This window comes from Triturus cristatus, chromosome 11 (assembly GCF_964204655.1).
Source record: "Triturus cristatus chromosome 11, aTriCri1.1, whole genome shotgun sequence".
In the NCBI taxonomy this organism is placed as follows: domain Eukaryota; kingdom Metazoa; phylum Chordata; class Amphibia; order Caudata; family Salamandridae; genus Triturus; species Triturus cristatus.
The window spans coordinates 355186038-355208566 of record NC_140594.1 but is presented as its reverse complement, the minus strand read 5'-3'; the positions used below and the strand labels follow the sequence as shown (position 1 = coordinate 355208566).

At 44.6% G+C, this 22529-nt stretch overlaps 1 protein-coding gene across 3 annotated transcripts in view; it reads right to left on the bottom strand.

The window, feature by feature from the left end:
- Positions 1-22529, bottom strand: part of LOC146784167 (uncharacterized) — a 901426-nt gene that overhangs the window by 444963 nt on the left and 433934 nt on the right. For all 3 annotated transcript variants that reach the window (XR_014970387.1, XM_085633210.1, XM_085633211.1), the window contains exon 22: positions 14864-15022. Coding sequence is in view for 2 of the 3 variants with exons in the window: in XM_085633210.1 (XP_085489336.1) it covers positions 14864-15022 (159 nt within the window). In the remaining variant the exon portion in view is untranslated. The remainder of the gene's footprint in view (positions 1-14863; positions 15023-22529) is intronic.

Genomic DNA, 22529 nt, shown 5'->3' with positions numbered 1-22529 from the left:
TTCCCAGACGATCTATGACAGATACTAGAGACACTGGTGTTAATTCTTCATGAATCAAATTTATATAGTGGAAATTTGAAGGGTAAAAATGAATTTTTAAAGCAAAACAAAAATGCTCGAGTATGTAAACATCTATTCCAAAAATAAATACATTATAAGAAAAGTGTGTCTGAACAGAGCAGAAATCACTTTCTAAAGAGAAATCAAACAATACGGGAATAGATGAAAATGTCAGACATTTCTCTAGTATCTGTCATAGATCGTCTGGGAAGAAATGATAATTAATTTGTAGATTGATTAACTATAGGTTACCATTTGGAACCCTGATACATAATTGCATGAATTATTTAACAGAGTGTACTTAAATTAATCCCATGAAGGCACTTTTACCTGATAATCTTTAATTATTGGTCACTATTTATAATTCCAGGCTTAGTTTTCCTTACCCAGTCCTTACAAGATGTGCCTCAGTACATTAGGGAGATCCAATAAGCTAGTCTATTACAGCACACAAGCAGACATGTGTGTGTTTTTTTAATAAAATGTCCAAATGTTAGGACCTATAAAAAGTATGTTTAACTCATTGCCTCGCCATGCAGTGTTGTTATCAATGACATAATTTCAGGTCATAAGCAGTACATGGCTAGGACGTGAGTCACAGTTGCTTAAGTTAACAATAACTAGTGAATTTCAGTTGCTTTTTAAGTTTAAAATGCTATATTTTAACTTAAATTTTCATCTAACTGTACCTTAACTTTAATCTTTGCTTTTTACAGTGAATTTCCAAGGTTGTTTTTAATATAAAGTAGCATACCCAACTATATCATCACTTTGACCTATGGTTTTTCAGTGAATTTCAAGTTCTTTTTTTAATGAGAATTAAGGTTTTATTTCCATATCTAACTATCCAAAGCCCTCGCATTGCACAGCCATTGTCTATACACAATGGGGTTGGGCACAAGGCCTCGCCTATGGCCAGACGCAGCAACCTACCTCTCTAGGGCGCCCATGTCCCCAGGTATACCAACCCTCACTGAGCATGGCCTTCAACCATATGCTGCATGTGGTTGTGCACAAGGCCTAGGCTGTGGCCAGGCCCTGTGCCCAATACCCATAGGCACCCAACCCCCCTAAATGCTGCCCCCCCCCACAGCATCACAACACTCCTCAGACACCAACCCAACGTTTTTGGGGCCCCACAGTATTTTCAAGGTGCGTCTGTGAATTTTCAGTTGGGGCTGCACTGAGTACTGCAGGTCTGTGCTGACATGAAAAAAATGGCACTTTGTCACCAGGAGGGGTCCTTCAGGGACCACCCTACCCTCAAAAGGGGCAGAGTGTGAGGGTACTCCTTCCCTGCCCCTAATGCTTTTTTTTTTTTAAGACATGGGGACCGAGTCCCTGTGTACTAAACTAGTGACCAGAAAATTTCTCTTTGTGTTGTGGCCAGCCAATCAGACCACGTGTTTTGACCATGCAGACAAAGCTGTACTCAGCTGCAGTATAGCGTCTGAAATATTTATAAATTTTGAACCTTCATACTTCAACTTCAACCTTCAACTACAGGACAGATTTATATCAATTCACAAAAATCACTCTTTGTAATTCTATTCAGCCCTTTTGGCTGCAGTGCTGTTCTAAATACCTAAGGGAAAATGTACGAAGAAAATGTGTTTTTGGATCCCATCCATTTTTTTGGTAACAGCTTGACAGAATACCCCAAAACTTTCCAGGAAGGTGCTGAAGTGGGCGAACTATATTTTGGGAATGTTTTGTGAAGATTTGGCAAATGGCACCAAAGCTATCAGCAAGTCAAAACATTAATTTCCTATAAACCCAGACGTAACTATAACTGCACAGTAAATGCAGAATACGTGATCTGGCCTCAAGGAAATGGCAGGACTCCCCACTTCCGAGAAAGGAGAAGAACCAAAAGAGGCATAAAGTAGGCAAAAAGAAGAAATCATCTTACGGATGATGAAGGGCTAGGAACATTGAAGATGCCGTCCCTGACACACCAAGTGCAAACAACGAGCCATGAGCATGTCTGTAATCTGACAAATACTTGTTATTGATGCTAAAAAAAGACCCATTAGACTCAGCCTGTCAAAAACACTGTGAATCATTGTAGGAATCAAAATAGAGCTTGGGTACCCCAAATAAAAAACATCAATGGGAAAACTGCTGGTGAGAAGAAAGTCTTGAAAGAAGATTGCTAGAACCAACAAAAACCCAGACATCATGGCAACTGCTGTACCTAAGAAACATTCAAATAGCCAAATGGTTGTACTGCAGTCCCTAATATAGAAAGTGAAGCAACAGCAACATGTTTGTAATAACCTTTGCCTTACCCAGCCCCCAAAGAACATGAACAGCTGGATGAAAAGGAGTTGATTCTCAAAGGCCCAAACCAACTCTCTGATTTGGAAAATGCCCTTGAAGGAATATAGAAACTAGATGCAGGGGGGCTGTTAGAATCAGCTATATCATATCACTGTTTCATTTTCCCCATCAATGTTTCCATCTAGATTGGCTCCTAATTCAAGGATCAGCCAGATGTCATCTCCAGTTCTTCCAAACAATGCTCATAGATGCCACTAAAAAAGAGACAGGTGCCAAAAGCCCTCCTTCCACATTTATGTTCCAGAGGACAATGTATTATACTTTTCGGCAAAGCAGCATATTCAAACTGCGTGGAGCATTGTCTACCTAGTAAGCCTCCTATAAATCAAACCCTTTTTTTTCAAACACCGAGGAGCATATTATCAAGCATGGCGTTAAAATTATCGCCGCTTTAGCGGCAGAAAGCTGCCGCTAAAGTGGCGATAATGGGCTTGATAATATGCCGCAGAGAATTCCAATAGACGCCCATGTTGACACCAGAGAGAAGCTGGGCCAAAGATGGGAAGATGGACATTTTGGTAATTGCAATATGGAAGTATTAGACTGCTCACTGGCCCACTGCAGCAGATAAGAATAAGGGAAGGGAAAGCAATAAGAAGCAAACCAGTGTGTAATGCAGAGACTCTTCATATAATGCACAGGCCAGATACAGCATTTTGACAATATGGAATCGAGAGATCCCTTCCAGGATATATTGCTTGTACCTCACGGGCAAGAGGTTTCCATCCAGACACTCAGTGTGATAAAAGAGTAAATTATAATTTTTTTGTGATGACATTCAGCAAGTGTTAGACATGGTCTGCATGGAAGCATGTACAGCAGCACGTGTAGTATTGAATAGTAGACTTTCAGCTGAAAGAGGTACAAGGAGGACCACACAATTGCCATCTCATGGTAGTCTGGTCATGCTCAGCTACCTTTTGGCTTAGTGTCTGGATATCTAAGGTCACAATCCAGGCCTACAAAAAAGCAGAACTAGAACACAAAGTCTCCCTAAAGATATGCTGAATACGGACATAAACCCCTATCTGCAGTGTACTATGTCATCTCCATTCACCAGGTTGACTGCCAACAGTGGAAGCCAATACCTGGGAATGGTGGACTGCTCAACCAATAACCCAACCTCATCATAGAGAGCAGTGTACCCTGGATGGAGGGCTCTGGAGCTTTCTGTTGTTTTTCTGGTTTACCTCAGTTTGGAATCTAAGTAAAACTCTGTGCTGTGTCATTACTTAGTCAGTGTCTCACCAAGTAATCTCCTACCCTGCATTCCAGCCTTTCTCAGACCAAGGCGTGTTTAGACAGAAATGCCCCCTGCATGGTATATGGCATGTTCCACTGCCCAAGTGTTCATCTGCATGTGCATCTGGTATCCTGCCTTCTATTTTGAACCTAGCATCATGCTAATGTAAGCTTGAGAGCAATAGCCTAGACCTGCCGCTGCATATGTAAGGTCCTGTGCTGACACCTGAAGGGGTGCACCGAGTGTGCCCTCATAATGGAGGGAGATCTACTGTCCCTGTTCTGTGTACAACACATAACGTTGTAGTGATAGTATACCCTGATTTGAGATCATTGTGTGAACAGACCTTTTTTATCTTTGTCACTGAAAGTGTAGCCTACCTGATCCTCTTTGTAAAGTTCTGCAGATAAGTGAATGCCCAGAACCCTGTACTAACATCCTGCCTGCATGTCTAAATCATATGTATTATCGAGGGGCTAGTGATTCATTCTGGTGGGACTTCAGTTTATCTAATGCAAGATGAGGAAGTTTCTAGGTTAGGCCTGCCCTTTTGTGTGTCCCCAATTACTTCTCCAGAGACACTAATGACAGCCAGATGCAGAAACCTCAAGTTTCATTGTGGTCATTTTGTGGGTGCTCCCGTTTGGAAGTAGCCCCAGTGCTAACTGTTGTGAGATACATCACTCAAGACATAGGCTGTGTCGAGAAATCAGTTAGAGACGTAAACAAGAAAACAGAGCCATCCCAAACCGGTTTTGAAGGTGAAGACAGGGGATAGAGTGTATTCACATGCCAGGACTAATGTGTATAAAAGTGAGACCCAAGTCACCCCACTTTGTTCTGGTTTCAAGTCCTTTATGACCAAAAGAGAGAGTGTATATAATCAACAAGAGAGAGAGGGATACCGAGACACTCTTAGACCCCCTATTAATAATCTTAATCAAACAACAAAAGAGTACTCAATAGAGTACTCTAGTGACTGCTGTGTGATCAGGGCTGGTATCTGCCTGACAGCCAGGCTCCAAGAGGTGAGAAATGAAGTCTGCACTTTCTACTGGAGGAGCTGAGAGTCTGCCAAGTGCCAAAAAGTTGGCTGCCTGCTGAGAAAGGGAAGGGTACTGGGCCCACTATGCCACTGTAATCAAGCTGCACCCGACTAGGCAGAAGTTGGTTGTGGGTTGCGTGTATTCCAGTTCACAGATTACTTCACTTGCAGTTTGGGCTGGACTGTTTCTATTGAAGCATGGCCATGGTTGATTTGCATATATCTGGGTTTAATGTGAGGTAGCAATGTAGGCACAAAAAATGGGCTGGAATGCTACTATGAATGATTGCCAGTGGTAAGGCTATTTGCAAGTATTCCTTCTATCACCTCTTGTATGTTTGATGTAATGTCCGAAGTGAGGCTCAACTAGGCCAAAACCATTCTTGAGTTACTTGTGTTCTGATTTAGAGAGGACCTTGTTTTGGAGTTCAGGCTGGACTGTTCCAATTGGAGCAGACCCAAAGCTGATTTGCACATGGTTGGGTCTAGGGTCTAATCTGCAGTGGAATGGTGGGTAGGAAAAGATTTCTGGGCTGGAATGCTACCCCAAAGATTGTCAGTGGTTAGACTAATTGCAGGTATTCTTCCCACCACCTCTTGTGTATTAGAGGGAAGGAACTCTCTGGATCTGCAGGAGGAGAAACTGCTCCGGAGGAAAAACCCACCATGGCCATGGATGGAGAGCCCTCCAGTGAAAGTGGACTGCTTGAAGATAAAGTTAAGCGTAACCTATTTTGTAGAGGGTCTTCCAGTATCTCAAACTTTTCTCACGAACTGTGAAAAGCCTACATGAACACAATGGTCCCAATGTGGCTGCAATTGCCTCGATGACTATAACAGCCTAGTTTGGAAAACAACTGTCACTGTGAAAGGCATCAGCCCCATCATGGCTGAAACTGCATTGGTGAGTGAATTGGTCCGGTCAAGGCTAAACTGCTTCAACCAACAGCCCAAGCGTGGCTGCATTCATCCTCCTGGCTGGATGAGACCACAGCAGCCAGGTCTACACATGTGTGGAAGCATAAGGAATGCTGTGTAATGATGGACGAAACACAAGCAGCTTTGAGAGAAAGCCTCTTTGTTGGCTTCCGAGAACTGACCCCAACTAACATGGGCCTTTGCCTGTGGGCGGAAGACTAAACCACTGAAACTATGCTAGTCAATCTTGAGAATCTCATATACTAACTTCCTACTCTCTACACCATCAGATTAAGAACATATATCTTGAAAAGATCACACAATCGACTTGTAAGGCACTATAATTGCTGGGGTTAACCAAGTGGGAGACAGCACAAGGGGGGATGAGTGGGTGTAGAGCCACAAGTGTAAATTGTGACCAGGAACACCGTCCTGTTAACTGGATTGAATAGTGTAGTATTTAATAAAACTGTGAGATTTAAAAGTACTTGTTTTCTTAAAACACAAGCACTGGGATGGACATTGAAGATATTGTGTCTGTTTGTTGATTTTTAGGTCTGAGTTTGCGCCCCCACTACCGCCCTGAGAATCCTGTGACTGCTTGCCCTTGCTACCCTGATAGCCAAGTGTGGAAAGGTTTGTACCTGGCCCAGTTTACAGAACCATTGTGGGACATACTCCAGGACAACAGTGGAAAACAACTTCAACTACCGTACTTGGGGCTCAGTAGCCCCCCCAAACTGGGTCATATGAAGCCTATGTTGACTGACCCTATCTGAACTGTAGGTTGATCTCTGAGACCCTAACAATCTTTAAGCAATTGAAAACAAGCAGATATCAAACTTCACCTCATCCTTGTGACACAGGACACTTGAGCCACTAGTGAGGCATCAACCAATACCCTTGACCTCTTAGTTCTTTCCAGGTAAAAAGTTGAACACAAGTGTTCCTAAGTCCAGATGAGAAATGTCCCAGCAGCAGGTAGACAGCAGGTGGCTTGAGCAGCAGGGAGAGTGGCAAGGAACCACTTACTCCACACTATATATAACACATTAACAGGCAAAGCCTTTGGAGCATATAATTATTTCTAGGGAGCTAACTTCTCTCATATTATTACCCTTGACCTATTTGGTCATCAATATTCCTTTGACCCTCAAGCCAAACACTCTTTATATAAATACACATAACTTACATGTGTAAAGGACATGTTCACCAAAAAGGGTAATGTGACACTGAATTAACAGATTTTTATTATGACCCAATTCAACTGAGTTCCTTTTCACAACCTTGAAAGGGTGAACGGCTAAGTGGACCCACAAGGATTTGAACCTATGACCATGAGGTCAAACACTGTGAATGTCAAAAACTGTGAATGTATTACTCCACAGAATCACTTGACCCTATCCCTGACCCTATCTTTACTATCTCAAAAAAGAGAACATACTCCACCTTCCTTCCCTGCTTTCCTCCACCAAATTGGCAGTGACCTCAACCACACCAATCAACTTACGGAAACCCTTCAACGTACTTTTGATACAGTTATCTCCTTCACACTTTCTCTCCTGCACTCAATGTTCTCAACCGTGGATCACGCCTGACATTCATAAACTGAAAACTACATTGAGTCTGCTCCTTCGCAAGTGGCATAGACACAAGAAACCAGAAAATCAAGAATCACACAAGCAAAACCTTGAAGACACTTTCTATAGCCTTAACCAATGCTACCTTTCAAAACATAATTTCCATAATCTCTCCACCACAAACTCATAAACGTTGTCTTCACTCTCAGGCAAGGATTTTAAACCACACCACATCCTGCCTTTACCTCTGCCATGCCTTAGTCTCACTCTCCTAATCGCTTTGTGTTACCTATTACTTCACCTACGAGCGTATCCCAATTCTTGAATCCATCAACTATCATGTTTACCACATGGCATTCTAATCCCACAAACGTATGAACTCCATGGATCTTTCTTCCAAGGTGCTTCTTTGCCTAATCTTTCTTTTCAGTCACCTCTGCTATATGTAACTTACCCGCAGTGCTTCAAATTTGCTTTCTGCTACCATTTCTTTAAAAAAATGCTGCTGACCTGTGCTCTCCCACTAACTACTGTTCAGTTTTCCAGCTACTTTCATCTTTAAGATACTGGAATGCCTATTGTTCAACCTATTTACTACACACACCCTCGAACAACCAAGTCAGTCTCTTCCACGTTGTCCATGATGTATTTTCTTTACAACATCTTCTTCGGAGACACTGTCTCCTTGTTTAGCTTCTACATTATTTATGCTAATGACACACAAATATTCTACTGCTTTGACCCATTCCCCATACCTACAATAATGCACCTGTGTCATTCAGCTTGTGGATGTCCCTCAGGTCTCCAATGCTGTGCTCCTCCAAAATGGAGGTTATTTATGTTTTCTCCTCTACCAAGACTTCCCCTTCATTTAGTTCCATCAATATTCTCGTTGACGTTGTGACTTTATACACTTTGGGTAGAAACTTGGCATAATGTTAAACCTTCTGATGTCCATGGAATCACTTATCATGACCACAACCATTTAACGTAAGAAAAACTCACTCACACATGCATGTCTTTCTTTCCATGACATTTATGCACTCATTTGTTCCTTAATACTTATTAAACTAGACTATTGCCACAACCTACTTTTAGGAATCCCTCAGTACTGCTTCTCTCAACTAGTCAAGGTTCCTAACGAACTCTTTGCAATCTACCTAGGCATCGACCGACCATTCCATTTCGATAAAAAACTGAGGGGTATATTCACAAGAACGTGTGAAAACTACTGCAAGAGTAGCTTAACGCAACTCTACACATCGCAGCCTATTACAGGAAAATTACACCGTGCCAACCAAGTATTCACAACGTGGTGGTAGCATGCGATAGTCACCAGATAACGCGTCAAATGGCCGCACAAAATCCAACGCAACGCCAAAAAATGGGAAACGTGAATGCAAAAAAACTTGCGACGAGGCCAATCGCGGTACAAAAAGTCGCAAAAACCAGTCACCGGCCTGCAAATACCATGCATCTGTCTGGCTGGAAAATACACCATAAAAAACACAGAAACAACACACCAGAAACAAGCCAAAGCATGTAGCAACATGGATGCCACCTGACCCAGCGCAGAGGCCAACGCGAACCCCATAACCCCCACAGACCACCAGCAAGGAACAACAGGGTCTGGGAAGGCCAAGGAGAAGAGGGAGAGGAAGACGGGGTGCAGACCGCAGGAAAACATGACCAGCGTCACGGAGGGGACAGAACACTACCAGCAACTGACCCACAAGCAGACCACCTGGAATGCAGTCGGAGTGCCGAGGAGGCCAATCCAGGAGGCCAAGAGGCGCCAGCATGATGTGACAACCGAAACCAGGCACAAACCAGCTGCCAACAGGAAGGCAGCAACGGCGACAGGAGGTGGCAGTCCTGTGCCACACGAGGAGCTGGAGGAAACCGAGGCCACAGTCATCAGTGTGGAGATGGTGCAAGGAGAAGGGAGTACGGACACAGCTTGAGAGGACCTGACACAACATCAACAGGGAGAGTAACCAATCAGGACTGGGGGGATGGGGGGAGATGGACACAATGGCACACATGCACAACGAGGCGTAGCACACTGCACACCCACAATTACCCAGGATCATGTCCCGGATCCCCTTGGCACACTGCAGCACACAATCAAAGCAAGAACAGCACACCCACATTGACGACATCGTGGTACAATGCGCATAGCCGACACTGCAGAACAGAGGACACAACTGGCTCCGCACATGCACAGAAACATGCCTACTACATCTGACAGAGCAGGAAACTGTGAAATGGAAATGTACGCGTACGACCTCACATCCGTCATGTAGTCCAAATGTAGACTGTCCTGCAGCAGAATTCAGCACCTCACGAACAGTCACAATGTACATTGTCATACAGTCTGCATGAAGACCAGAACAATGAGCAAACATACATGTCAACACAATGTCAACATGCATCTCCCCTTCACATTGCAGAGGGGCACACAACACCACCAGCAGAGCACACAAGGCAACACATCTGTGATGCCCGAGAGGACCACCCCACCTTCGACAACGACACCCTACAACAGACCGTGGACATCCCACGCAACCCACCACCAGGAGCCGGTCAGCCAAAGCTACTCAGAGGAGGACACAGAGCCTACAACAGACCACACAGCAGGAAGCACCCGCAAGCACAGCTGGCTCACAGCACTTCACCACCCACACATTACACCCCGTTGCCATGTGTCAGGACGCCAAAAGGAGGTGGCCGAATAGGCGTGGTTGGGGTCCGAACCCATGGAAGGTGAACTAGATCACATACGTTGGTGTCCATTACACTTCAGGGACCACCCACACCCCACAAAGGAGTCCCACACAGCCATAGAGACACATGCAGATGCACATTCACAGTTCAGAACCATGCCCAGGAGCACGCAAATAGCAGTCACACACCCAGGTCGGCTCTGTCTACGACGGCCCAGCCCACTCCCCTTACGAATTGAGTGGGTGACGACAAAACTACATGTCCAAGCTCCAACCCGCTGCCTGTGGTGACATGTCTGCATCCGCTGTACACAGCACAATGCAATGTCGTAGGGCCCAGGGCCCTCATGCATACAGCAAGACCACAGGGACACAAACGGATATCATGTTGAACTGGCTATGGGCATGTGCGCCCGGCCCCTTTATTGGCATGGCCACACGTACAGTGAAGCCTGTGCTGGATGTGTGTGGGGTGAGTGTAAGTCAGCACGCACGGAGTGCTTGGTGCTGGCAACCACTTGAACAGTGGACACCAGTGCAATGGGAACTGAAAACACCTGCATAACAGAGTCAACTGCTGAGCAACATGGAGGGAGACGAAGAAAGTCCAGAGGACACACAACATGCAAACAGAAGTGTCCGTGAGTTGCCGTGCACTGTGGTTGGGGCACTAGAGATGAGTGCGCTTATGTGAAGAAAAAGTCTCGGATTCTGTCCATGCGAGATATTCCTGATGCAGATGCAGTGTGGTGTGTTAGACCAGCATCAGCTTCCTCAACAACGTCCCAGGTCTCCCACACTGCTTGAGATGACATTGCTGCGCAGCCTCTCCACAGCACCAGACACAATCAGTAACGGACGATGGCTTGCGGGGCACTGAGTCAGTGGCACCTGGAGTGCTGAGCAGGGTATCAGTCTGATGATGGAATCCACAACAGGTGTTTTGCAACTCCGTTGGTTTGTCAGGACCACCGTTTTGACTCTGGCAGATGGTGGTTGGAGGTTTTCCTGGCGGGGGTGGCGTGTGCCTCCTGTGGTGATGCGACGTCCGGGCCGGTAAGGACTCGATTTCATGTCTGAGCCCTGGTGGCCCACAGATGAGGCCGGAGGCAGCAGACAGCGCAGAGGCCACAGACACATGGCGTTGATGACACTAAGGCCATAGCCTCAGAGACCATCCAATACCCCAGAAGAAGGGGTCCCGTACATGTCCAGCACAGAGTTAGTGGCCCCAGATGCACAGCGGCCAGAACAGGCACCCTGGCACGGGACGGTGACTTGCGGTGCAGTCAGATGGGCCATGCGACCTGAGCGGGTCCTCATCAATGTCCGAGGTGTATGTTGCGGAGTGTTGCGGAAGAAAGCGGAAGGTGTCCTCCAGGGCATGAGGCGAAAGGTCTGATGTTATTTGGAAGCAGCAAATTGTGGGGTGGAATGCCACGGCCTCGTTTTCGCCACAAAGTCAGTATTACTGCCATGATAGCGACGAAAACCCCAAGTCCATGGACTCAGTCGACCCCAAAGTCCAACCAGAAAGTGATCATGGGTCTCGGGGAATAGACATCATGGCCCCGGGTCTGAAAGGGGATGCAGTCTGCGATGAGGCCAGACCAAGGACATGAAGTTTTCCATGAACAAATCAAGGCTGAATTCGAAGGTGTGTGTGACCTATTCGACCGCAGTGTAGGCCGGGGGCAGCGGTCAGCAAGGGCCCACAGCCACCTGTCGTTGACTCACGATGCACAGAGTTAGTGGCAACAGGGCAGTTGTCAGTAGTGTTCGATCACCTCCGTAACGATGATCCTATTCCAACTCTGTGCATAGCGATGATCCTATTCCCTCCGGGCTGCAAGGCGTCATCCTCTCACACCTCTCCTTGCGTGCAAAGACAGTAATCTGCTGTTGAAAAATCGATGTTCAGTTCCAATTCTGTGACCTACTCGTGCGCAGCGTAGGCTGAGGGCAATAGTCTGCGAAGGCCCACAGACACGTATGGTAGTGATGCTATGCACAGAGTTGGTGGCACCACATCGAAGGGAGTACATTGATGTAAACTCTGCAATGAACATATGTACTCTCCCATCGTGTAATCAAGACTCATTTCCGAATGTGTGACATACTTGATCGTAGTGTAGGTCGGAGGCGGCAGTAGGGTATGTCAACGAGAAAGCGGGCCTGTGTCGTGGAGGCCGTGATGGTCTGAGAGGCTGCCAAGGATGCGGCCCTTGGGCTTGGAGCTTGCGCAGGCATGTGTTGGGCCCTCCTTGACACACGCCGGTGTCAGAAGGTGATCAGTGTGGCCTGGCTGCGCAGGGGCTTGACGGCTTCGGGGTCCAGCGGGCGGGGGTATGGCAGGTGCACAGGATCGCAGGCAACTCCGCTCACGAGGACAGCATCAGCCTCGTGGCGTGGTAAGTGGCGCCGCCCTGGCAAAGAGGCTCGGCTTTCCGGAAGAGGACCACGCCCAGGGCTATGTGCTTTTTATTCACACCCCTACGCTGGCCTGGTGTACGCCGGGCCATCCAACTCTGCTCACGCTTACGGGGGGGTTGTAACAAGCAACATTTCCGTGAACTCCCCCACTGGCTGGGGTGACATGGTTGCATCTACTGTCCACTACACTCCATACACCAGCGGTGTATATCGCCATGGATATGGGTGTGTTCCACATGCTGCAGTCTGTCCAACACATCTCCGCCACTCTTGGCATTGTGTACTTTCCCATTCATGGGTCACTTGCCTCCTCCACATATGCCTGGTTGCCACCTCTCCCCACATTCGGCTATTGTGTGGTTGGGGTGCCATGCTGTTGATGGCTCATGTTCACGGCTTGCCCAGGTTACCATTGTGAGTTGTTCTGTCATGTCTGGTGGGTGGGCATGTTGTTTTGCATGTTGGTTGTGATTTTGTGTCGTGTGCATTGCCAGTGTTGTGAGTTGCATGGTTGTGGAGTTGAGGCGGGAGGGGTGTTCATTTTGTACTTGCCAAGGGACTGTGCATTTCTCTTGGTGCCATCCTGGTAACGCTGGGTGCTGATGGACTGTCGAAGGATGAAGGTATCATGCACACTGGCGGGGAATTTGTAGGCGACATCGGTGGAGGTTCCATGGTGTTCGGTTGTTGCCTGCACATTGATGTGAGATGTGTGCTTTCTGTTGCGGTGATTGTATGCTGTGTCACCAGGGGGCACAGGTAGGACATGTGTGCTGTGGATTGCCCCCAACACGTGCGTGCATCCAGCTATGTCGTATGGTCCTTGCTTGGTCTCCAGCGGATCCTGCGCATTATGTTGGATGTACGGGGACTGGGGTACCAGGCTGATGGTGATGTCCAGGACAGGTGTGAGGGACTGGGATGTGGCTGGCTGTGTGACTCCTGCGACTGTGGCGGGTGTTGGTTGGGGGGCACCAGGGGCCAACAAGTGCAGCACAGCCAGCAGCTTTGTGTGGGGTGGGATGTTGGTTGTCCGCTGTGTTGGTGCCATCAGCCTGTTGGGCGTTGTTGGTCATGATGTATGCAATGGTTGCCCTTTTTAGCTTGTATTAGGCAATGACATTGTCAGGTGTTGGGTCTGTGAGGCTGGTGTGTTTCCTGGGGGTCTGCTGTCTTTGTCAGCACTGCCTAGGTGGTGGTCCGGGGGGTGTTCCGGGTGCTGTATGGGGTCCTGGGGTGGTGGCGGTGGGTGTTGTGGCCCTCTTGACCAGTGGCTCCATGACATCTGCTGCCCTTCCGATGTGGCTGTGGGCTGGGCTCCCTTTTGTGGTGCAGGCAGTGGTCCGAATTAGCACCAGGTCAGAGCAGGTGTTATTTTCCTGCTGCTAATGTGCCTTATCGTCTGTTTTGTGTTCTTATCGCAGTTCTGGCTGTTTGTTGTGAATGTTGTGGAGTGGTGTTGTTGCGGCTTTTGGCACGGGAATGCATCTCATTAGTAATAGTTGCATAGGTCATCCGTGGCGATGTTTTTTGCGGCTGCTATCGCGGGTAAACTGGTGCTGTGGGCTGTTATCACCAGCTTGTGATTGGGGCGATAAGTGTATCGCACCTTTGGCTGCAAGAAAGGGCTGTTAAGTCGGCGATAGTTCCTTGTGAATATGGCCCTGAATGTTTCTTAGCTAAAAATGCAGCCATCTACAAGTTTATGAAATTGTATTCAAAGTGGTCAATGCAGTTTTCAAATAATTAAATTGCCAACATACTCACCAGCTATACATCGATTTGGAATATGGATCTGTCCATCAGAACTTGTTAGTCACGTCTCATCCACCATGCACTGTGAATGTGCCGATTTCTAACTATTTTTAGGCACCATCACTGGAATTCACTGCCTTGTGATATCTGAGACTACTCAATCAGTGAGTAATAAAGCACCATGAAGTGCTGCTACTTGTGGAGTCAGACTCTAAACACATCTAAACATGTGTACTACATCAAATTATGAATACGTGTTCCATTAACTCTACCATCCAACCTGAAGTAATAGTGTCTTGTTTTCTTGTCTATCCATTCAAACAGCATTATTGTACAATGCCCCTAACATCTGCATTAATTTTTGTTATACAAACTTCCTACCAAGCTATGTGCAGCATTTGCTCTGATGTATGACATTTCTGTTATGGATGTCCTCCTGCTAGTTTATACAAAAAACTAAAAAAACACAAGGTTGCAATTTCAGACATGTTATTGTCTCTATTATAATGCACTATTTAAAACTAAATAACAGGAAGCTAAGACAATACAACTCCTTCCAGTTAACTTTAAATGCTGAGGTCTAGTAAAGTTACTCGTGGTCATTACCAGAGTCCTTGAGTCATTGAGAAGGACTCACAGTTCGACTTTTCCCATAAAATTAGAAGAGGGGATGAGATTTACACTCCTCTCAAATGTGCCCCACAGGTAGAATCTCCAATGGGTATGCATGGATTGTGGGTTATCTAGTTTTTTCCCTTACCTTTGAGGTCCATCCAGTTGATTTCATTGAAGGTAATCCTCTCCTCATTCAGCAAAATCTCCAGCTCATACGAGGAGTTAGAGCAGCGGACCTCTATGTTGTCAGAGGACCCTTCCCGCATGACAACAGAGGAGAACCCAGTTACCTGTGCAGAGGAACCTACGTAGTAAGAAAGAAGAGTCAAATTCAAACCCCAAGTGCAAAGAATGGAGCAATTTAACCACAATATATAATGACTCTTGAAGGCAAATGCTTCTTCAGTACAGAATATTCTTCTCATTGATGCCTCAATGATGATAAGTTCAAGTCATTGCTAGAGTTCTGATTGTGGATTACTACTTTTTTATTGGCTGCTTTAATGCAGTACATTGCGATTTTGCTCTCAACCACTCACCACAATCTTGCATCTTATTAAATCCACAGATCCCAACTGCATTCCTCCAGTCCTGCCATTTCACGGTGCTTCAGTTTATTATGTTTTCTGATAACAGTTTGTATACCATATTTCAGTGTGATATAAAAGGAATGCAGAATTGACAACATAAGATCCGAAAAACATGTCAGCTCACCACAACAGGACCATGATAATAAGTTTGTTACACAACATATCATTAGAAAAATATATGAAAACTACCAAAACATTGAGCAGCTTCAATATGTTCATTATTATTGAACTTCACCTTTATTACTATTAGACTCTGTCATTATATACTAATAAAAGCAATTCAAGTAAGTGGCGACATGTTTCCTGATTCATCCTGCAATATCACCACAGTCTACAATTTACTTCAACTGCGAGAACTACAATCGAAGCATATTCTTTACGAGTGAAAGCTGGTGCAGTCAAACATCTGTTAGAGTGTTCATTCATAACTACTACCGCTAACTTTCAACACCCTCAAACTCACAGCTTGCTTCACATTCCACTGTGATAAGTGTTTGCATCTTAGTTATACATAACTTGCTTGAGGAGACCCGTGGCAGAGGTTATTTCGAAATGTCTTCATTAATTAAAATGAGCGAAAAAACAGAATTGACTGGTTTAAGGAAATACAAAAATATGGGTATGTAATATTGAATCAAGTAAGAAGGAACCACAACTTTCAAATCTAAGTGGATTGATTGCTATGGAACAAGGGCATCCAAGATTAGTCCAGAAGAGTTGTATTTATGCAAGGTTCTTGTGCAGCCAAGTAAGGAGTTGAGTAAAGAGTTGACTGGGGGGAAAGAGGGGCAGAAGGAGTCTATGCTGATGCATACGGAACTAAGCGTGGTTGGCCCGGTAAAGGAACCGCCTATGTTTCTTGGTGAGACGAATGGCCAGTGTGAGGAAGGCATACCTCTAGATCTTCGGCCCAATGCTGCCACAGTTAAACAGAATTTTTGTCCAGCTCAGGATCAGGAGAGCCCGATGGTGTCATTGGAGGGTGGGGAGAACTCTCGTTACATACCCCCCACTCAGAAAACAGCGCTACAGGCGGGTCAGAGTGAGGCTTTGATGGGAAAAAATCAGAGTACCCCTCCTCAGATGAAAGATCATGCCCCAAAATACAAAGGGGGTTTTAGGGGTCATCGGACCCCACGGCAGGACTGGGATAAAGATCTTGATTCAGAGACAAATGATTTTTATTCTCTCTCTGACGCAACTTGGTCTGATGTTGCCTCTGATTCAGGCGGGGATACCCTGTCTAGCGATGAGCCGCAATCACAACATAAGGCTAAACTACTCTCTGCCTCAGACTCCGCAGCAACGGTACGATCCTTGAATCTTTGCCCAAAGAGTCTTGAAGGCCAAAAACAGGCAACCCTGAACTGGGATTATACACTTGGAGATCAATTGATGGGCATTATTAAACCTAACTCAATTACTGGATCAGAAGCTGGGCTTAATCCGGCTCCTTCAACATTAGAGTCTATCATGCAGTGTGTGGTTGCACACCGAGAGGAGTCCCGGGCGGAAAGCAAGAGGTCACAGAATGCCTATCGTAAACTTCAAGGGGCAATCAGGAAGGTCGCTAAGACCTGTAAGGATATAAGTGACCGTATGACTGATATTGAGACTCGGACAGAAGTTTTGGAACTAGAGGTTGCTGGCTCCAAAGGCCAAGTGGATGCTCATGAGGCACGATTAATGGATATTCAGTGGAAACTTGAGGAGGGGGAAAATTACCAGCGTAGGAACAACCTGAGATTTTTGGGTATTCCGGAGGGAAGGGAAGGGTCTGACCCTCGTACTTACATTGTTCAATTATTGCAGACCTCCCTGCCAGAATTGGTTGGCTGGGACTGGCATAAGGAGGTACAAAGGGCGCATCGAGTCCCTTTTTCCATTCGTCAACCTGTTCGTCCTAATGCTAAACCTAGGGCGTTATTGGTATATTTTGGGAATTTTTTGGTTGAGACAAAGTGTTTTTGAAAGAGCTAGACCAGATGCCCAATTAAAGGCTGAGGGGTTTTCTTTTTTTGTCAGACCCGACTTCTGCCATGTCACTGTGGAGCGCCGGTGGCGTTTACGTCAGATGATTAAGCCCTTCCAAGAGAAAGGAGCTCAGGCTTTTCTTTTAAACCCTGCTCGCTTAAAAGTAATTTGGAGGGATACTACAAGCCTTTTTACATCTGAGATAAAGGCAAAGGAGTTTTTGGATACAGGAGGGAAGGTTTAATCTTAGGCGTAATCAGTTTAATATCGGATTTTGGGTAACCCCCCTTTTTCTGCAGATGGAAGGATAGCAGTTATATAGGATTATCTGGGCATTGGAGGCCCTATTTCAGATAATCAAGAGAGTATTAGATAGCTAAATTATGTTTATTTTCGGGAGAGCACAATATTCATCCTCTACAGACCTGGTTGGTCTGTTGCCTTCACTTGCAGGGTGGGTGGGCTGGGTGGGTTGGCTGAGAAGCCGAGGGTTAGGGAGTGGGGTGGGAAGGGAAGGGGGTGGAGCAAAAGTTTCAGGGAAATCAGGGAAATTTGGTAAAAAGTATAGGTTGATTGATACTGAGTCATTGAGATGTTTAAAGTCACTGCATTGGAATAAAAGCTACTATGATGGGTAAGCTGAGAATTTGTTCCTTGAATATAGGGGGGTTGAACGATGCTGGCAAACGGTATAGATCTGCCGAAGTTATTCGCTCATGGGGGGTAGATGTTATTTGTCAACAGGAAACCCATATACCTTTTCAAAAGAGAGGGCTAAATAGTATCCCTGGGTTTAAACAGACGGTCTGCTCACGTCAGACTACTACTACAAGAGGAGTTGCTATACATACCACCACTCGGATGCCTGAGGTGGAGCGAACCTTAGCAGATAAGTGGGGGAGATGGGCCATAGCCCTATTACCTTGTAGAGTAACTTTATGTACAATTTATGGCTCTAACTTTGATGATTCTGATCTGTGGGCCGAGTTGGAGCTTGAGCTAGCAGCCTGGCCTTCCCCACTTATAGTTTGTGGGGATTTTAATATCCATTTAGGTATTTCGGATATCTCTTTGGGAAGGTATGATGGAAGGAAGCCACGGGTATATAAGGCTCTTAAAGCCTTAGCTGGGAGCCATGGATTAGTCGATGTGTGGACGCGTAAGGTAGTAGGAGATGCCGGGTATACTTACTTTTCCTGCCCCCATCAGAAATATGTTAGACTAGACTATTTTTATATATCTACCTCCCTTATAGACCGTGCCAATATACGGAAAATCCCAAAGATCCTATCAGATCATAACCCGTTGATACTCAAGGTAGAGCTCTCGGCATATTTGAACCGCCCTAGCAAATGGTCCTTTGATAGGAAACTTCTGGTAACCGAAGGATTTGTAGATCATCTTAGGAGATCGACCAAGCAATTTTTTGACATAAATCGGTATAGTGCGTCAAGGGAAATTGTTTGGGATACGTTCAAAGCATGTTTAAGGGGGGAAATTATTAGCTTCGCTGGACATCTCAGGAAAGAGCATAGGGTGACCGTGCAGAAACTTATGGCTGATCTCTCTATGAATGAGGAACTACATCTTAGATCTATTGAAAGTAAACAGAAGGATGCCGCGAGGCTAATCGAATTAGAAGTGATAAAGGTTAAAGCCAAACTAAACGGAATATACAATAATAGGAATGCCAAAATATATCAAACACGAACCAGGGATAACTATGAATATGGGGAAAAGACCGGAAGACATCTTGCATTAAAATTGAAACAGAGGACGGCTGCTAACAATATCTTGGAGGTTAAACTGGGTGATGGGAATAGTGTAACTGATCCTCAGGATATTCTTCAAGTTTTCGCTGATTTTTATGGAGATATTTATAAATCTCAGACTGATTCTCAAATAGCAGCAGGGCAGTGTTTAATTACTCCTACTCCTAAAATTATACAGGAATTGGAAGAAGATTTCACACAAGCCGAAGTTAATGAGGCACTACAGACCATGGCATCAGGCAAGGCTGCTGGTCCTGATGCAATTCCTATAGAAATTTATAAGGTTTTGCAGCCTGAGCTATCGCACATGCTTCTGGATTTATTTTTAGCAGTAAAATATCATGGTACCACACCCCATTCTTGGAAGGATACTAATTTAATTGTTTTTTTGAAAAAAGGGAAACCATCTGTAAATCCAGCCTCATATAGACCAATTTCCTTGATTAACACTGACGAGAAATTATACTCTAAAATTATAGCCAACAGACTATCAAAAATAATAGCTTCCCTGGTTAGTCCATGGCAGCATGGCTTTATTCCTGCTCGTGGAACAACGGATCATGTGCGCCGGGTGATTTCTTTATTCGATATCACCGAACAGACGGGGGGTCAAATGTCTCTGATTTTATTAGATGCACAGAAAGCCTTCGATCAGGTTGAGTGGGCCTTCCTTTGGCAGATCCTGAACACCAATGGCTTTGGCCCTCGTTTTCAGACAGCCATAAAGGCCATGTATTCACAACCTTACACAAGAATACAAATAATGGGGATGGAATCCGGGAGAATTAAGATCTCACGTGGCACCAGACAGGGATGTCCGTGCTCCCGATTCTTTTTGCTTTGTACATAGACCCTTTAATCAGAGCTATGCTTAATGATCAGGCTATTAAACCTATAGTGGTCAGGGGATTTAGCACAAAAATCTTAGCCTATGCGGACGACATTGCTATAGTCACCCCTGACCCCCTGACTGCGTTGGTCCGCATTGAGGCTCTTGCATCAGAATTTGGTCGTCAATCTGGATACAGGCTGAATACAGCAAAAACTAAGATTGTCTGTTCTAATAATTCCCTGCTTAACGATGCTAGGAGGTCCTTGGAGGCTACTTACCTAGGGATTAATATAAGTGCGGGCGCTTCAACTATTTGGGATATCAATCTGCCACAGCTGCTAACTAAGATCAGCACTGATTTAAAGCATATAGATAAACTATATATTTCCATCATAGGACGTGCTAATATCATTAAAATGACTATGTTCCCTAAAATTTTTTACCTTTTCAGATGTATCCCAATTGAACCCCCTAAAGAGTTTTTTGTAAAAATTGACGGGATATTCTCTCAGTTTATATGGGGGTATAAAAAGATTAGAAGATCTATAAAGCTGATGACTTTTGCCACAAAACCGTGGCGGATTGGCTATCCCCCATATGCAATATTATTTTTGGGCTGTAATGCTGCAGCAAATGATTAGTTTATTTCGACCAAAATTTAGACTAGGTACAACTTCGGCGATGTATAACACGGACTCCCCTCCTTCTGTCTATAAGCTGGCACTAGGAGATTATGCACCAGGCGTTTTACTAAGGCAATTAGACGGTAGCTACTATAAAAGAACGCGGTTCAAAATAGTCAGAACCGCCTGGAATGTCTGGAGTAAAATAAGTAAACTTCTGAGGATCCCCAAGCTACATAAATATCACGTTATCTGGCGTTCGTCTATCTTCCCACCTTTATTTTCTGATAATCTAGGAAAAACCTGGGAACAGGCTGGTATAAATGTAATTGGAGATTTATTTGTGCAATCCGAGTTAAAATCTTTTCAAGAGCTTCAAAGTCAATTTGGGGTGGAAACTAAGACTTTCTTTAAATATTTACAATTTAGGGAGATTATCAAAACCGCAAAGGTTCAAATAACTGGATTTGACGATATTCCGATACTTGATTGGCTCGGGTATAGGCAGCCTCGAATAAAGGATTTATACTTAATCTTGTTGAATGCCAATCAAGATGATATTGTCAGCTCCGAAAGTGTTTGGGCAGGCTTGCTTGGGGATCCTGACGTGGACATCTGTAGGTCTCTTTATTTGTCAAAAAAAATATTTCTTGCAGCTAACCTTAAAGCTCAACATTTTAAAACTTTGTTTAGGCTATACTATCCCCCTGCTAAACTCTTCAGCTGGGGGAAAAGGGAAACTGACCGATGCCCTAGATGCAATTATGGCCCGGCAGATATAATCCATATGTTCAGTGGATGTAATCAACTTGTTAATTTGAAATCAAAGACAGAGAACTTTCTTAATCAAGTTACTGGTGGTTCGGCACGACTAACACCAACTCTGATTATATTAGGGATTGATGAAAGTTTATGTTTAGATTCTTCCCAAACCTATTTTTATTTTATGGCCTCGGCCATTCTGCGTTTAATCATTGCAACTCATTGGAAGGATCCTGAACCACCCTCCTTTCAGGAATGGTATTCAAGACTTCATCATGTTTTTAACTTAGAGAAGGCTCTTTACAAATGTAAAGGAAATAGAGCCAAAAGAAAAGGTCTTCGGGTATGGGGCCCGATTTGGGAAACTGATGAGATTTAGTGATGTATTTCTTTGAATTGTTTACCCTGTATTTTGAAATGTATAGCTGGTTTTGTAATGTGGAATTTGCAGCGATTAATCGGTTCTTTTCCTCTGCTCGTATGATTATTTCTTTTTTCTATTTCTTTCTCAGTGTAATCATGCTTCTCTTGATTTCCCTGTGCAAACCAATAAAATAAATTAAAAAAAAAAAGAAAAATATATGAAAACTACCAAAACATTGAGCAGCTTCAATATGTTCATTATTATTGAACTTCACCTTTATTACTATTAGACTCTGTCATTATATACTAATAAAAGCAATTCAAGTAAGTGGCGACATGTTTCCTGATTCATCCTGCAATATCACCACAGTCTACAATTTACTTCAACTGCGAGAACTACAATCGAAGCATATTCTTTACGAGTGAAAGCTGGTGCAGTCAAACATCTGTTAGAGTGTTCATTCATAACTACTACCGCTAACTTTCAACACCCTCAAACTCACAGCTTGCTTCACATTCCACTGTGATAAGTGTTTGCATCTTAGTTATACATAACTTGCTTGAGGAGACCCGTGGCAGAGGTTATTTCGAAATGTCTTCATTAATTAAAATGAGCGAAAAAACAGAATTGACTGGTTTAAGGAAATACAAAAATATGGGTATGTAATATTGAATCAAGTAAGAAGGAACCACAACTTTCAAATCTAAGTGGATTGATTGCTATGGAACAAGGGCATCCAAGAATAGTCCAGAAGAGTTGTATTTATGCAAGGTTCTCAGGATACATACAAGAGAAAAATGCATATGCCATAAAGGAAACTCATTTTGTTTTTTTTATCCTGAAAATATGTCATGTCATGTTGATTAGTATGGTGCAGTTTATCACCCGTGAGGG